This window comes from Quercus lobata, chromosome 3 (assembly GCF_001633185.2).
Source record: "Quercus lobata isolate SW786 chromosome 3, ValleyOak3.0 Primary Assembly, whole genome shotgun sequence".
NCBI lineage: Eukaryota > Viridiplantae > Streptophyta > Magnoliopsida > Fagales > Fagaceae > Quercus > Quercus lobata.
The window spans coordinates 50568402-50587253 of record NC_044906.1 but is presented as its reverse complement, the minus strand read 5'-3'; the positions used below and the strand labels follow the sequence as shown (position 1 = coordinate 50587253).

Here is an 18852-nt window from a genome sequence, read left to right as displayed (position 1 = left end):
ATTGTCAACAAATATTGGCGCATCACGATCTGTTTGAATAATGGTACGTAATATCATTTTCGTTTTTCACAACCAATTTTAGGAGACAGATTTTTATTGGTGGATATAAATATAATGTCAGTAACGGATTTAGATTAGAATTAATAAAAAATTATCATCTAAGATTTGTTGCAAAATTATTGTGAAAATGTTATAGACATAGTATTGTTCATTTTATTTTATACTTGTTGAGATTATACTTATAAAAGTGATGTTAATAGTACGTCTATATAGAAGTGATGCTTTTGAGTTTCAATTGGCTCAACTGTTAAAATTTCTTGTAATCGTATGTTTAAATATATATTAAAAAAAAGATAACATTGCTTTGATCATAATTTGTTAGGTTACCAATTGTGAAAGAAAGTTATGAACATTAATATTGCTTTCCTAGTTCACTGATCATCAAACTCAATTGGTTTCAACAAAATTATATTCTCAAGGACTTGAATTTGGGCAAGAAACTTCTTACTTCTTTTCCAATTCTATTCCATCTAGGGTCATATTTTCATATATTCTTGCTGATCAAAGAGTCCTCCATACCTTCCACATAAATAAAAAAAGAAAGAAGGGAAAAATAGAAAATAAAAATCAAGGAGAGGCAGCGTATGCATATTTTATCAAAAAGGAGTTTGAGTGGCAAGGTTTGCTGTGGGCTCAAGATCACCATGATAAGATTGGAAAAAGGAAGAGCAAGAGTCAAAAAGAGCTTGTTGTTTGAATAATGCAAACTGGCCAATATGTTAACAATAAAGGCCAGTAATTTCCCAATACTTTTCTCTCCACAGTGAGATTCAATTTGTTTTCAAAGCTCCACCCAAAGTAACTTTGCTAGTTTGCTAGTTGTCTGGGGCCCTTGAATTCACTTTGATAAAATGTATTTCCAAAATCCATGGACATTCATAAACAATGGAATCACACCATTATGTGGATCAGATATGGAAATCAAAGGTTTTTGCCATGATTTCGCCCTTCAATTATTGTAAAGCTCTTCCGATTAACCAACATCCAGTCCATAATTTTTGGGCATAGCCAATAGTACACTCATTTTAAGTTAATAGAAAAAGTGAGCCATGCAAAAGATATGAACTTCCTACATTAACCAATCAGGGCCCCTGAAGATAAAAAAGAAGTATATATAGAATCATAGATGCAAAACAGATATGTATAGAGGTTTATTGCCATGATTTATTGGGCTTCAGAAATCCCAATTTTATTTGAAAGCCACACGGTAGCATGAAGGTATTGTAATCCAAATCTTCATTTACTGCTGAACCCTTGGATCTTGTATTATTTTAGTAACTGCAAACCCTACAAGCCATGAAAGAAAATGTGATAGTTGTAGATTAATAAATTTGATATAGGATTAAAATTTGAATTAAAAAAAATGTGATAAGCTAATAGAAAATTGTATGTGTACCAGATGTGGTTTTACGGTGGACAGTCCCTGCTAGCTGGTTATCTGATACATTCCTGATAAAAACATAGTATTCCAATTACTATAAGGCAAACCAGGACGAAGGCACACAGTTAATAAAAAATTAATATAATATTCATCCAAAAAATAGAGAAAAGAAAGAGAGTTCTCATATGAAAATTCATTTGCCGCAAGTAAAATAATATCCAAGTATCTATGATATATTTGTTGATAGAAAGAAAATTCTCATATGAAAATTCATTTGCCTCGAGTAAAATTATTGTTAGAAATATTAGACCAAACCAAACCTATATAGAGTATGCCTAATAGTGAGCTCAGTCTAACCTATTACCAAAGAGTTATATTCTTTGGCTTTGTAGTTTGTTCCTTTTGGTTTCTATACGAAGGGGGTAAGGGCTTATTTGTGTACTCTCTCTCTCTCTCTCTCTCGTCAATTTCAGCAAAGCATTTAAGGTATGAATGTTTTGTATTTTGTTCTTGTAACAAACACCATCGTTGCATCTCAATAATACAAATCCTGAGATATATTTGTCGAGTGTTTATTTTTTTTTTAGGTTGTTGGGGGGGAGGGTGTATATTAATGCGTGGGTAGCTATCAATGACATAAAATGAATTGATTGCCAGCTTTTCTCACAAATAAATGGTCAACTTTTTATAAAAGTTAAAATTTCAAAATAGATATAAATGATTAAAATGGAAATGCCAATTTTTTTTTTCTTTTTAGATGGAAAGAAAATATCATATTCAAGCTAACAAAGAACTTGGAATAACTACTCACAAAATCCTCAAATTCCCATAGCGAACGAGTTGAATGACCTTTACTGGTAATATGCCACTAAACTTGTTACTGTTCAATCTCCTGCAAACAATATAAAATCTTAGTTTAAGACAATATTCCTCTAATTATTTTTTTCCCATTTAATTTTTACTTTAAAAGTAGTTCAAACTTCAAAGGAAAATGGATAGGTACTTACAAAAACGATAAGGACACCAAGTTTCCAAGAGATTCAGGGATTGGCCCACTAAATTGATTCTGATAGAGGTCCAGGCTAACAAGCTTCGTTAGATTAGCAATCGCGATTGGAATGGTGCCAGTAAGATTATTGCCAAATACCTCCCTACCAGTAAATTAACACGATTATTCCAAGGATGTTTAGTCAGGTAGTGATATACAAACCATCAGGCATAATTTATTTGGTCTTAGCTCTAACACAGATGGTTCAACTTAAGCATCAATTGGAGACAGTCTAATAGAATTATAGGTAAATTTTTAGCATCAAAATTCAGGAAATTTTATTATTTGCAATAAAGCTGAATAATGAAAGACCAGTGCTTCTATACTTAACAGATTCAGAAGATGATTTTAAATGGAGTAAACATAAAGGCTCTGTTTAATTTTAATCATACTTTTCTATATATGTTATCTCCTGATTGTTGGGTTACACGTGTGAGTGAAGTCCCACATTGAATAAAGATGAGAAGAATGAGTGGTTAATATAACATAATTGAGCACATACCCATTGGGCTTAGGCCTTTTGGGTTAAAGTGTGTCTCTATATGTTATATTAATTACTCAAGGAAGCTCCCCAAGGTGTTCATCTCCCCGACAAGTGGTATCAGAGCCCATGGTGGTGTGCGGCGAAGGTGGTGAGGTGTTCATGGTCCCTACCCAGCGGGGACAGAGAAAGCCTTAACGGCCCACACATAAAGATCTTGGAGAAGAAAAAAAGCCCAACAAATGAATATTGCTAATAGTGCTAAATAATGGTGTGATGCAAGGTTCCCATGGACATGAACGTGCGGGGTTCCCATGGATGTGCGTGCGGGGTTGACACGTGGTTCCCATGGATGGCGTACGAGAGACTCATGGATGATGCATTGATGAAGTGAAAAGCCCATTAGGCAAGGAGGAGTAAGTAGGACTTGTTCATGGCCCATAGAGAGGTCTTGAAGCCCACAGAGAGGCAGAGACTCACACGTGAGGGGGAGATGTAGGGAATTTAACCAAAATTCCTAACCTGTGAGAAACAAAACAAATAGAGAAAACACACGCCAAAGAAAAATAATCACACGCACAAGACAATATTTACGTGGTTCGGCAATTTGCCTACGTCCACGGAGTTGCAGGGATTTCACTATTATCAGAGAAAATACAATAGTGCAGAAGAACACTCTCAAGAAACCCAAATCCCAATTACACCCTAGCACTCTCTCACAGAAAAAATAAGAATAGGAACTGACTGTCTCTCTTTTCTCTATTTTCTCTCATGCGGCTTGCTCACTAGGTTAATTGGAATTTTTCTATACACTCACACGGCTGCACATATTTCACACAAACCTAATATATATATATATATATATATGTGAAGGTCGGCTACACTAGGAACTAAATTCCTAGTTGAATTCGGTCAAAATGGACTGACTTAAAGTGGATGTGGGCTTGTGGCAATTCAAGCCACACATGGCCCACTTCAACAAATCTCCACCTTGGCTTGAATTGATCAAGCTACACAAGCAAACTCCTCCATCAGCTCCACCTTAGCCCTTAAGGGCTCACAAGCTGCAAACATCAGCCACAATACCTCCATAACACAATCCCTCATCCCTGCAACTCATCCTCTTGTCCTCAAGCTAGAAGACCAATTGAAGCTGCGCACAGCTTCAACTTCTCAATAGTGACACCCTTAGTCAACATGTCTGCCGGGTTCTTAGATCCACAAATCTTCTCAAGCATTACCAGCTTATCTTCAACAAGGTAACGGATAAAGTGGTATTTTGTCTGTATGTGCTTCGACTTTGAATGAAAAGCCGAATTCTTGGCAAGAAAGATTGCACTCTGACTGTCACTGTGTAGAATGCCCATCTCCTGCTTCTTACCCAATTCATCTAAGAAACCATGTAGCCAAATCATCTCCTTTCCAGCTTCAGTTGCTGCAACATACTCAGCTTCTGTACTAGACAAAGTAACAATCTTCTGTAGATTTGAAGCCCATGATATAGCTGTACCACCCAGAGTAAAAACAAACCCAGTAGTACTCTTTCTACTATCAATATCACCAGCAAAATCAGCATCTACATAACCCTGCAGTTTCAAACTTGCACCTGTGAAGCAAAGACATGTATCTGATGAACCCTTCAGATATCTCAGAATCCACTTGACTGCCTCCCAATGCTGCTTTCCAGGCCTACTCATGAATCTGCTCACAACTCCCACTGCATGTGCAATGTCTGGCCTTGTACATACCATAGCATACATCAAGCTGCCAATAGCTGAGGCATAGGGCACCTTGCTCATATGATCCCTTTCTACTTCTGTCTTCGGTGACTGTTCTTTGCTTAGTTTGAAATGACTACCCAAGGGTGTGCTCACTGGTTTAGCTTCATTCATGTTGAACCTGCTGAGAACTTTCTTCACATACTCTGACTGTGAAAGCTTCAATGTACCATTAGCCTTGTCTCTAATGATTCTCATACCAAGGATTTGCTTTGCAGCTCCCAAATCCTTCATTGCAAACTGTTTGGACAATTGCTTCTTCAGATTATTAATCTCCTCAATGCTAGACCCTGCAATAAGCATATCATCCACATACAACAGTAATATGATGTAAGAATTGTCAAAAAACTTAACATAGCAACAGTGATCAGCTTCACATCTCTTGAACCCAATTCTATGCATAAAACTGTCAAATTTCTTGTACCACTGTCTTGGAGCTTGTTTTAGGCCATACAAGCTCTTTTTCAGTTTGCAGACTAAATTCTCTTGTCCTTGAGCAATGAACCCTTCTGGCTGAATCATGTAAAGGTCTTCCTCCAAGTCACCATGAAGGAATGCTGTCTTCACATCTAACTGCTCAAGATGTAGGTTTTCTGCAGCCACCATTCCCAGTACTAGTCTGATTGTTGACATCTTCACAACTGGAGAAAATATTTCTGTGTAGTCAATGCCTTCCTTCTGCTGGAACCCTTTAACAACTAATCTGGCCTTGTAACGTTTGCTACCATCATGCTCAATTTTTATTCTGTATACCCACTTGTTGTGCAAAGCCTTCTTTCCTACTGGCAATTCAGTCAGTTCCCATGTCTGATTCCCCAACAAGGAATCCATCTCATCCTTCATGGCTAACTCCCACTTGCTTGAATTTTCATCTTGCAAGGCTTCATCATAGCACTCTGGCTCACCACCATCAGTCAACAGGAGATAATTTAAAGTGGGTGAATAACGCTGTGGAGGTCTAATGTTCCTGGAAGATCTGCGGACTTCAGCTACAGGTGTACTCAGATCTACCTGTGAATTTACATTCTCCTTATCTTCTTCACCCCTTTTCTGGACAGTACCTTCAGTCAATTCATCTAAGTTGACAAACTCAGATTTCTTTTGATCTATCCCTGTAACATCTGACACTACAATTGACCTGTCCTTGTACATAACCTGTTCATTAAATATCACATTTCTACTTCTGATGATTTTCCTGTTTTGTTCATCCCAAAACCTATAGCCAAATTTCTCATCACCATAGCCAATGAAAAAACATATTTTAGACTTTGCATCAAGTTTACTACGAGCATCAGAATCAATATGAACATAAGAAACACAACCAAAAACTTTTAAGTGTGAAAACTTTACCTCTTTACCGCTCCAAACCTCCTCAGGAAGTCTGAACTCCATGGGAACTGAAGGTCCTCGGTTTATCAGGTAAGCTGCAGTGCTAACAGCATCAGCCCAAAAAGTTTTTGGTAGTCCAGCATGCAACCTCATACTCCTAGCACGCTCATTTAGAGTTCTGTTCATGCGCTCAGCCACACCATTCTGCTGTGGTGTCCCAGGAATGGTCTTCTCCATCCTAATTCCCTGTGCAGCACAATACTCACTGAACCCTCCATCTATGTACTCTCCTCCATTATCTGACCTCAAACATTTTACTTTCAAACCTGTTTCTGTCTCAACCATGGCCTTCCACTTCTTAAAAGTTTCAAATACATCAGATTTATTTTTCAGAAAATAAACCCATACCTTTCTGCTTGAGTCATCAATGAAAGTGATGTAGTACCTTGAACCTCCAAGGGATGCAACCGGAGAAGGCCCCCACAAATCAGTGTGTACTAACTCCAATTTTCCAGCCTTCGGTGTTCTGCCAGTTTTCAAGAAGCTCACCTTTTTCTGCTTTCCTAAGATGCAACTTTCACACATGTCAAAATCAATGGACTTCAATTCTGGTAGTTTTCCTTTTGACAACAGCATCTTCATCCCTTTCTCACTCATATGACCAAGTCTGCGGTGCCATAGGCTTGTATCAGTACTTGCATCAGCAACTGCAATTGTGTCTCTTGGACTTGAGGTCATGTACAGAGTACCAGTTTTCTTTCCACGAGCCAATACCCTAGCTCCCTTTGTAACCTTCCAAGTACCACCAACAAATAGTATTGCATGCCCTTCATCATCAAGTTGTCCAACAGAAATCAGATTCCTCCTTAGGTCAGGAATATGTCGAACCTTCTCCAGTAACCAAACAGACCCATTAGGCAACAATATCCGAACATCTCCCATACCTACAACATCCAAGGCTGAACCATCAGCCAAATACACCTTACCAAAATCACCTGCAACATAATTCTGTATGATTTCTCGGTGTGGAGTGGTATGAAACGAAGCTCCTGAATCCAAAACCCAATCATCAAGTGGACTGTCTACTGCAAGAAGTAATGCATCCTGTACCTTTTCTGTTACAGCATTAGCAGAATCATCTTCATTCTTCTTCTTAGGACTTTTGCATTGATTCCTAAAGTGACCTGTTTTCCCACAATTCCAGCATTGTACTTGTTGGCCTGATCTAGATTTACTTCTGTTCCGATTAGAATTTCTGGATTTTGATCTGCCCCGATTTGAATTTCTGTTATTACCTCTGCCTCTTGTCTCAAGGTTTAGGGCAGAACCAGATCCTGAAGTTTCGCCTGCATCTCTTCGGCGAATCTCCTCAGCCAGAATTAAATCTCGTATATCATTGTACTTGAGCTTTTCTTTTCCTGTAGAATTGCTTACTGCCATCCTCATTGCCTCCCAACTGTTTGGCAAAGAAGCCAAGACGATCAGAGCACGAATCTCATCATCAAAATCAATTTCTACAGACGACAATTGATTTGTGATAGTATTAAATTCATTCAGATGTTGTGCTACTGATGCATTCTCTGCCATCTTCAGATTGAACAGTTTCTTCATCAAGTGCACCTTATTGTTTGCTGACGGCTTTTCATACATACCAGACAAAGCCTTCATCAGATCTGCTGTGGTCTTCTCCTTTACAACATTGTGTGCAACAGACCTAGATAGAGTTAACCTGATAACTCCTAGTACCTGTCTGTCAAGAAGAGCCCATTCCTCAACCTTCATAGCCTCAGGTTTTGTCCCCAAAAGAGGCAGATGCAATTTCCTCCCATAAAGATAATCTTCAATCTGCATCCTCCAATACGCGAAGTCTGTGCCGTCAAACTTTTCTATTCCAGACGCCTTTCCTGCTTCCTCTGCCATTGCTCCCACTCAAACCTAACCCTAGGCTCTGATACCAGTTGTAGGGAATTTAACCAAAATTCCTAACCTGTGAGAAACAAAACAAATAGAGAAAACACACGCCAAAGAAAAATAATCACACGCACAAGACAATATTTACGTGGTTCGGCAATTTGCCTACGTCCACGGAGTTGCAGGGATTTCACTATTATCAGAGAAAATACAATAGTGCAGAAGAACACTCTCAAGAAACCCAAATCCCAATTACACCCTAGCACTCTCTCACAGAAAAAATAAGAATAGGAACTGACTGTCTCTCTTTTCTCTATTTTCTCTCATGCGGCTTGCTCACTAGGTTAATTGGAATTTTTCTATACACTCACACGGCTGCACATATTTCACACAAACCTAATATATATATATATATATATATATGTGAAGGTCGGCTACACTAGGAACTAAATTCCTAGTTGAATTCGGTCAAAATGGACTGACTTAAAGTGGATGTGGGCTTGTGGCAATTCAAGCCACACATGGCCCACTTCAACACTGATGTCACTGCTTACCATTTCCTTTATGAAATACTTTTTCTGCTCTTATTACTCTTTATTATCAGTATTTTTGATGAATAAGTTTTATTCTTTATTTCACAACATTTTCCCATAAACTATTCTTTAAACACAAAATACTACAAGAAAAAAGTATAAATTTACTTTTTTTTTTCTTGTTTCTTGTGAGAAATATTCTCCAGCAAAAATTTTCTTGATAATCAAACACTGGAAGTGAAAATCAACTTACAAATATTGAAGATTAGCCAAGGTTCCAAGCTGGGGAACGAGAGGTCCCGAAAGTCCAGCATTGCCAAGGTCCCTACAAATTTTAAACTTTTAAACTAATTTAGTTAAAAAAAATTGCCAACGCGGCCGAGTGTAATAAAAGTAGGACAGTAGATTTGTATTTATCTCGTAGGACTACTTGGTGAAAATAACAGAAGATGTTAACGAATACTTACACCCTTGTAACGCTATTATTGTAGTTGCAAGTAACGTGATACCAAGTGCATGGATTGACGAATGTTGGATCCCAGCTCTGAAGGACACCGTTAGGATCTACCAATTTGAGTTTCCACGAAATAAGAGCATCCCCTGTTGAAAAGAGCATCCCATTTCAAAAATTTGAGAATCCACACAATTTGCGTGATATCTGAAAAAACAAAATTACTAAAAAGAAAACTGTATGAACTAAATTTCCATACCTTCCGAGTTGCAATCTACAGATGCAATAGCAACAGCAAATACGAAACAAACCAAAAATCGAATAAACATGGTGTAGGAGTTATATCTAAGCAACGTTATCGAGATAACTTTTCGGATTTTCCTTTTATAAACAAGCTTGTGCTTGATTGATCAATGGAGCACATAAACATAATACAGTGATTGGATTAAGATTAGTCAAGTCAATGTTCTTCTCAAAAAAAAAAAAAAAAAAAAAAGAAGAAGAGAGAGACTAGTCAAGTCAATGAACGTACTGAGCTGCTTGCCAGCAGTGGCGGCAAATAAAGAAATTTAAATTAAATTAATTATACAAAATCTAATAATTATATAATTTAAATATATTAATGTTAGAGCAACCACGTTAGTGTATTTTTTACATCCATTTTTATATGAAAAACTTATTATTTTTTTTTTACACATCATTTTTATAAAACACCCACATCAATTTATTTATTCTATAACATCTTTTATTTAAATAATCAATTTTCTCAATTTTTTATTATGTCTCTCAACTATCCCTTTTACATATGCTCTCTCTCTCTACCCATTTTTTTTGATTTGTTACTCTCTCTATATACCCATCTCTATACCCATTTCTGAACACAGATCAACTCTCCCTCTCGGTCTAATCCACACCATCTCGATCACAAGCACTGATCCACAGCTCCGATCAGGCAAGACCCAATCAAGCATCGATCTCCCTAGCTCCTATCCACAAGCACTGATCAGATCTGACCAAGATCTCCCTAGCTCCGATCCACAAGCATCGACCAAATCTCCCTAGCTTTGATCCACAAGCACCGATCAGATCCGAGATCTCCCTAGCTCCGATCATGCTTTGATCAGGCAAGACTCATACCCACGAGCTCCAATCTTTCCAGTCAAGCACCGATCGTTCCGATCAAGCATCGATTGTCTCTTTGTTGTTTGTTCGTGTGGGTTTGTTTGTGTGTAGGTGTGTTTGTGTATCTGTTTTTTTTTTTTTTTGAGCAAGTGTATCTTCGTGTTGATTTGTCTGTGTGGATGTGTTTGTATGTGAGTGTGTTTATGTGCATCTGAGGAAAAAGAAGAAGATGAGGAGAGGAGAAGTTACTGAGTTCATTGAGCATGGAGAAGAGAGAGAAAAAAAGGAGCAAACATGAAATTAATAAAATAATAAATGGACGAGCTACAGTAACCGTGTATATTTACACGATTACTATAGCTAGTGTAGAGATATACACATTTTTACACACTTTTAGAAGCATTGATGTGGAGCATTTTTGAGGCAAAATGTATAAAAGTGGTGTCTTTTTCTATTTTTCATGATTTTGCATCCACTGATGTGGATGCTCTTACCACAAAAAAAAAAAAAAAAAAAAAAATACAGATATATGAAGTATTATAATTTTTTTTTACTAATAAAGAAAAAAAAAGAGAGACTAATACAGAATAAAAAGAAAATGAAAATGCTAAGATAAGAGTGATAAAGTGAGAGAGATAGAGAGTTAAAATGATATTAGGGAAGAGAAGAGAAAAATAGGAAAAAGAGAGAGAGAGATGATATTTGCTATAACTGTGAACTGAGTCGCTAAAAAGAGCAAAATTATTGTATTTGCAAAGCCAAGGAGTGCATAACTACTGGTATCAGTCAAGGAAAATTCAAATTCACAATATTTATCATGGTACATTTTTAAAGAAAAAAAATGAAACTAGAGATTATTTTTAAATAATGAGTTCGACGAGTTATAAATTTGAATGATTATAGTTTTTTTTGTTTTTGTTTTTTTTTTTTTTTAATAGGCTTTTTATTGAATAATTTGTTCACTTGTTGTTATTGGTCTAGTTTTATTTTTGTTTGGGCTATTTTTGCTGTTATTTGGGCTAATTTTTATTGTAATTATTTAAGTTTTTTTTTTTTTTTTTTTTTTTTTTTTTTTTTAAGTTAAGGATTATGTTGAGAGACCAAAATTATTTTTGAAGAATGTTACATTGCACAATATTTTCATAACAAATCTATGTGACAAACTGTTATTGGTGGGTTAAAAGTAATGTTAGTATGGGTCCAAATTAAAATTGGTAATAGCTTAATACATAGGATTTGTTGTGATGTAGCATTACTCTTATTTTTATTGTAACCAATTCTTGTGATTTTCAAGTTAGGGTTTCTAACATTTTTATTAGTATTATTTTTTTTATTTTTTCAGGTTGAAGCCGCCCCCTGCCTGCCAGAATTGACTAAGATGAATATTTTAATAGGATCAAATCCATAGCTAAGTTCGTCAAAAATAATTGAATATCATAACATCTGGAAATCGACAATTATACATTCGGACTAGTTTCTGGTTTGAAGATAAGGAACGTTCTTTTGCAGTTGGACCCGCTGCTGAGTATCGAAAAGAGCATATTATACCAAAATAGAGGAAGTTGTATTTCATGAGCTACTTAGTAATGCTAGGATAAATATCAAAATAAAACCAACCAGGATGTTTACAGTCAGAAATACATATTGACCAATTAAAAGAATTTGACCTACCTCAAGTCTTTAAAACTAGTAGTTTTACCTTGTATTGAATCCATACCAGCTGCTGTATTTGCAACTTAATTACCAGGAAATTGGGTGTCACCGACAAAATGTATACCAACCTGCATCACCTACAGAACCCTTTTTTGCTTGTTGATGAAAAAAAACATCAAAATGACTAAAAAGTGTCAAAATAAATTAGAACAGTTGCAGAGCTTTTTACATTAATTCTTCTTAGTTGATAACAATTTAGAAAACACCTAGAGTTCTTTTACCCCTTTATAATCTGTACTATTATAGAAATACTGGCCTAGTATAATAGTTAATACTAAATATTAAGCCATATCCTCAATGACCCCCCTCTCTTTTTCTCATATATATATATATATATATATAGCTAATGGTAAATAACTAAATAATAGCTAATTGGAAAACCACAAAATGTATGTGTACAGTGTAATATAACAAAACAATTAAGCCTTCCATTGCATTAAGTTATCAACAAAATTCTCATACACATCATAAATCTCAATTATTTCAATTGCATGCCACTGAGCTACTCCAAATGATGGGGAATTAATCGTGCTACTTAGCGACTATATTATGTTCACAATTTGAGCCACACAATTATCGTACAAACTTTTGCTAGTTATTTTAGCCCGTCTAAATCTTATTGTCTCAACCACATCCACCTTAAAGAATAAAAGTTTTAAGGTCAATCAGCACTTCTTCTCACAAATGAATTATTTATGGTGTTACTTTATAATAAAACTTCCCTTAAAAAAAAAAAAAAATTTGAAAGGCACATAGCAACCATAAGATAACATTTTATTCCCAATTTTTCAAAGAGCATCATCCTCGACCAATCTGATGTTATTGACAGTCAACACACACCAATAAATTTTGTAAACTTTTGAAGTATTGTCTACAAGTCACTGATCTTAAATGTCATATCTTTTATTTCTCTTATTTCAAGTTCTACCTATTCTGAGTTCCAAGCCAATAATATACTTGACAAATGACAATAAGACTAATCATACTTTGAAATAGCAAGCTGGGCCACCAAATTTGGAAAAAAAAAAAAATTATCTATGAAACCCAATAGTAAAAGTATTGCAGAACAATATAATAATATCAGAAATTTAATTAAATAAAAGCAAGTGTGATGCTGATAAAATGCATCAAAAGTCTCATAATTTCAAGATTTTGCACCATATTCTTCATAAACTCAATGCAAATAACAAACTTTGAACATTGACCAGAAAAATCTCAAAAATTCAATAAAAGTAGCAAGCTTTGAACATTGACCAGAAAACAACAAACCCAAAAAAATAAAAAAGGGTGTTTCTTTTAAAGATAACAGCACAAAAACACCAACTACAGTATCACAAATATAGAAATGAGAGTTAGAGAGACTTACCTTAATTGCTTTGGGTAGGGTTTGTGGTTTTGGGTAGTATTTTTGTGTTTGAAATTTTGGAAATCCTTTCGGGTACGTAGGTAGCTTGGTATTATTTACAAAGTTCAGTCACATCTCAAAAAAAAAAAAAAAAAAAAAAAAAAAAAAAAAAAAAAACCTTCTTGAATTACATGTTGACTTGATCCCCTTTCAGGTATGTTGACAGCTTGGTATTATTTACTAAGTTCAGTTACATGTCTTAAAAAAAAAAAAAAGTCTTTTTGGAATTACGTATTGACTTGATCTCTTTTTGGGTACGAAGGCAGCTTGGTATTATTTATTACATTCACATGTCAAAAAAAAAAAAAAAAATCTATTTCCTGAACTATGTGATAACTTGATTTTCTTTCGGGTACATATTATTTATTAAGTTTAGTCACATGTCAAAAAAAAAAAACCTCCTTCCTAAACTATGTAAGGCCTGACCCTGTTAAGGGTATGTAGGCAATCTAGTAAAAAAAAAAAAAAAACTAGACGCAGCCACAAATACACAAATGTACCCAAAAAAAAAAAAAAAATTATTTCCTACAAAATAGGTTATCAATCTTATGCACACAAGAAAATTCGCATAAGTACGAAGTGCACATCAATGCCCAAAACAGAGAAAAAAAAATCAAGATAAAAGATGCTGAAGCCAAATCAATCTACCACTTGGGATGTCAAATTCAAAAGAAGGAGATTCTAAACCACACCAAAGAAAATCAGAAAAAAAATAAAAAATAAAAAATAAAGATACGAGTGTCACATAAGAATTGCCACCAATCTTACATGACACTCGGGGACACTATTGAAATATGAAATTTTCAATAACAGAAAAAAGTGGTTACTTAAAAATTGCCAAGCAAAATTTATCCAAAAAAAAGGTTTTGGACAAGTTTATGGGAATATATGTCCTGTTATATAAAAAAAAATAAAAATAATAAAAGATGACAAGATGTTGAAGGGTGGGACGTGTGGCTAAATAAGATGCCTCTTGCCACACGTACCACCACAATCAAAAAATGGCAGGAACGAAAGCTATGTGGAAATGGTTAGTTGCACTTGCAACATGTCACCTAAAAATAAGAGGATTGACATATATTAAAAAAATATCACATGAGTTCAAAAGAAAAAAATATTAAAACAAAATATCTATAAAACCCCCACACCTCAAAAGAAGTGGATTAGTCTGCCACTACTTGGAAAGAGAAATATAGGAACAAAAGAAAGAGGGGGGGGGGGGGGGGGGGGGGAGGAATGGTCAAATATCACTTTTGGTTGAAATTTGTAGCAATTTATTACTATTTTGGAAATATTTAAGTATGCATCATTTTTTTGGAACTCGAGTTAGCCGTGTAACTCAAGTTCCATAACACACCCGTTGAGGTGGATCTTTTAATCAAAGAAGGCACGTGGAATTACAAAACTCAAGCTCTTGAAGCTCGAGTTCTTCAAAAATTTGAACGAAGCATGTCAACAAAGCCTAGATACCAAGCTGTTAGGATATGTGCCCTTTAAATCCAATTGTAAGATGACATCATGTATGACATTATGTTCTATGTAATAAATTTGTTTTATTATTATCTAAAATAATGGTAACGTGAATATTTGGATATTATCATATAGTCCATGAGATGCATAGTATGTGATTTAGTCACAGAAGATATAAATCACAAGTTCTTTGTAAACTCAGAATTTTAGTTCGTAGTCGGTGATGAAATTAGGCATTTCATCTACGAAGACTATAACATATCAACGAACATGATTTTTCTTGATCATGAAAGTGAAGACTTCTAGTTGATATGTTAATATGTTTTAAGTGTTAAGACATATTGAACTGGACAGCTGTGAGATTTATTATTCTACTAACGACTATCAAATGAATAATAAATCTCACGACTTCTATTTATATCAACTCTTAATCATGAGAGAATAATGAACTTGATCATGAAGTGTAGGTTGCTTTAATATATCAGGAGTGAGATCTAAAGTCACGATCAAAACCTCAATATGTTGGGCAGCCACATTTAATGTTGAAGGAATATATATTCTCAAGATAGAATTCACAATCTCTTAACGGAGATATAAAATATTCCATTGAGATAAGTTTAATGAGTTTGGTTATTCAGAGTGTTAGGCCTAACCACTTTAGTAAGAAGTTATTAAAGTATATATTTATGAAATTGAATTTTATAAATATATGATGAATAACTTAAAGGATTAAACTGGGTATTCAAGGATTAAGATGTAGTAATCTTCAAAGTAGCAGTCAACATTCATGATTTTGTATTACTACGAATATTTTAATGAAGAGGTTGAATGTCTAATAAAGTCTTGAAATATAATTTATTAATAAGGCCTAGAGTGCAATTATATCTATATAGTGGCATTAAATATAATTAATGGTAATTTTGAGCTTGTCATGAGTTGACAGAAAAACCCAAAATCCATTGGAGCAAGTGTCTTATTTGTCCCTTTTAGTCCTACTCCAAGTCACATACTAAAGCCCAATTGGAATGACCCAAAAAGTTAGTCCAATTAAATAATCAGTTATATATAAGGAGAGAAACATACATAATTTATATAACATATAATCAGTTATGAAAATGGTGTGTATGTGAGGGTAAGCTACTCTCTTATTCTCCCTTGAACACATACATATAAATTGATTGAGAGATCACACTTCTTGGGCAAAAGTGGAATTGGAGTGAAGATTAAAAGTGTTCCCAAGTACTTCTAATCTTTGGTTTTGAATTTCACCGCACCAATGTACACTCTCTTGTACTTAAATTTTGAAATTTCCATAGTAAATGTATCGATTGCGAATGAAGTAGATCTGTTAATTTTCCACTACATGTTTTGTATGAGATACAAAACTGTATTTTCCATGTGTTTTTCAACACAAGCTTAGGGAAAAGTGAGGACCTAGACATCAAGCATAGGGAAAGTGAGGATCTAGTGCTGTAGGGGAGTGAGTGTAAAAGTTTAACTTTGTCGTGTGAGTCTAATAGTATACCTACTTGTCTTGGTAGTGGAGGAGGATTTAGATTTCCATAAGCAAAGGTGGTGTACCATTGGTGAATTAATTTTTTGTCAATAAAAGTGTCTTTCTTCACATGTTTTAGTAAGCAATAAAAGCATAGTAAGAGGCAAAAGATATTTATCTAGGAGTGTATTGTATTTTCCTATAAAAACGTTTATGTCAAATTTATCTGGTATTTTTTAATTAAAATAATTCATGTCAGCAACATTTTTTTTTTTTTTTATGGAACTCGAGTTTTCAAAACTCAAGTTTCAAAAAAGTGGTAGATTGCTGAATATTTTTCAAACAGTGGTAAAACACTACATATTTTGGCCAACAATGGTATTTGGCTATTTTGGCCCAAAAGAAAGGCTGCAAGTGGGACGACATGAATAGAAAATGAGGAACTTAAGAACATGAAAGAGGTTAACTGCCCATTAACTGGTCAATTGAGAAAAAAAGATGGGAACAATTTCTTCAACTTCTTTATAAATGAAAGAAGCTCCAGCAAGCAAGAAAAAAAAAAGGCAAAACACACAATAAAAAGAAAAAGAAAAAAAGAAGAAGAGAAACACAAATAGAGCATTTGCAAGTAGAAAAAATGAAAAGGAGAGAGCAAGTGGAGAGGAGGAGCAAGCAACAATAGGTTTGTATATGAAATTTTATTGGTCCCTTTCTTTTCTAAATCTCTCTGTCTCTCCCTCTTCTTCAAAACTTATTTTTTGTTTGGTAAAACAAATAGGGTTAGGTTTCATGAGGAGTTCCTAACTCCATATATAAAACTTGGAGTACAAGTTCTTGGCTTGCAGATTCTATTTGAAGATTACCATATAACAATTCTCTTAAACTTTTGTCCAATGTTCTCTCAATTAGAGTTCTTGACTCTACCAAATGAAATACATCAATGGAGTCCTTGACTCCACCAATTTAAATATTAAAGTACTTGACTCTACCAAATTTTAATATTGTCCTTGATTCCACCATTATGAATTAATTTAATGGATTCCTTGACTCCACCAATTTAAATATTAGTGTCCTTGACTTTACCAAATTTTAATGTTAGAGTCCTTGACTCTACAAATCAAAAAATAAATAAATAAATAAATAAAGTCTTTGACTTTACCACTTTGAATCAAATTTATGGAATCCTTGATTCTACCATTATAGGGAGTCCTTGACTCTACCAATTTAAAAATTGGAGTCTTTGACTCTCCGGCCACCATTTAAAAAGGTTAATGAAATCTTTGGGATTATTATTATTTTAAATAAAGTGGGTTTTTTTTTTTTTTTTAAATTCCTTCAAATTCCAATATGACTAATTCATTGGGATTCCAAATTCCTTAACCAAAATTGGAGTTTCCAATTCACAAAATAAAATGACCATAAAATTGATTTGAGGAAATTTTCTTATCCCCAATTTCTAAAACATGTTAATAAAAACAAAATTGCTTCAAAGAGGTTTCTTTCCCTTAATTAAATTTGGGAACTTCAATCAAAATATCATTGTGTTAGGGTCATATTTTCTATGTAATTGGTTAATTCTTAGACAAAACACACTTTACTTGTAATTGGGTAGATCAAAGTTGGGTTTATTGTATCAAGAAGTATGTTGTTCAAACATAACAAGTGGTATCGTTAAAGACATAAAGTTTGATCTAAGAAACAAGCGAAGAAATTTTTTGATGGGAACTCAAGTTAAGAGTGTTCGTCCATAGTGGTCGTCCACAGAGAAACCACGTCCATAACCTGATCACATCTAGAAGACCTTAAGAGGAGAGCCCAACTGGCATCGAGCATAGGAACAATACACGTCCCTCTATAATAAGACCATCTAATTCCAGGGAAGTCATCCATAGCACAAAGGCATGGACGACCAAACAACACTTGGTGAATCCTACAAGGACTCCTCATAAAGTTCTATATGATCTGACCATGATGTGCTACTCTTAAAACATGGAGGGATTTTCCCATAATCCGCTCCACATACCCCATTTACCCATTTTCTCCATTTACTACTCACAACACCTATAATGGTGGTGGATCCATACAAATAGACCCACTTTAAACTCTCTATAAATGGAGCAAGTCCCTTTCACTCGAGGTAAGTTCTACCATTCACAATTTCTCATTCTTGAGTTCTAGAGAGAAAACTAACTTAACCGTCAGAGGGTCCTTAGTCGGGTCACACTAGTCACCATTGACAGTTCTTTTTTTCTTTTCAGGGGTTACAACCATTACCATAGCCCGAAACATTCCAGCCTATTGATTTTTTTGCTTCATCAGTTGTTTTCGTCAATGAAGAACTACAAAAAAAGTTTTTAAGTGTTAACTTATTTGCTTTCCAAGAAAAAAAGGCTGCATGGTTTGGACTAGGTTGATGGCCACTAGCCCAGGACACAAGGAGAGTGGAAATGCCTCTAGTCACCCAAATCGTGCACCACCACCCCCGATGACTATCCAACAACAGTTGCAGTCCATGGCAGCAGTCATGGCAGAATTGACGCAACAGAACCAGGAGTTAACTAAAAAAGTTAACAGACAACGTCAACAGTGACGTAGTGAAGAACAAGGCCAAAATTCAAAGAATGAAGGGGTTGAGTATAATGCTGAAGGAGACTAGTCCTGAGGAACTGTTACTT

The 18852-nt window shown here is 34.9% G+C and overlaps 1 protein-coding gene across 1 annotated transcript; it reads right to left on the bottom strand.

Annotated features, from left to right (window-relative positions):
* Nucleotides 1–1012: 1012 nt before the first annotated feature.
* LOC115982496 (leucine-rich repeat protein 1-like) lies at nt 1013–9367 on the bottom strand. The gene is made up of 7 exons (XM_031105107.1): nt 9232–9367; nt 8989–9121; nt 8775–8846; nt 2449–2592; nt 2253–2333; nt 1457–1509; nt 1013–1347 (listed from the first exon to the last, which is right to left on the bottom strand). Exons 1-7 carry the CDS (start codon nt 9299–9301, stop codon nt 1301–1303), a joined length of 600 nt encoding a protein of 199 aa, XP_030960967.1. The 5' UTR covers nt 9302–9367; the 3' UTR covers nt 1013–1300.
* Between the last annotated feature and the right edge of the window lie 9485 nt (nt 9368–18852).

Bases quoted from the DNA above. Each gene is read 5' to 3' on its own strand.
- LOC115982496 (XM_031105107.1), bottom strand. From the start codon at position 9,301: ATGTTTATTCGATTTTTGGTTTGTTTCGTATTTGCTGTTGCTATTGCA. The intron at 8,847-8,988 runs GTAAGTATTCGT...TAAAATTTGTAG, and splicing joins AATAATAGCGTTACAAGGGT to GGACCTTGGCAATGCTGGAC. The intron at 2,334-2,448 runs GTAAGTACCTAT...TATTGTTTGCAG, and splicing joins TTGGTGTCCTTATCGTTTTT to GAGATTGAACAGTAACAAGT.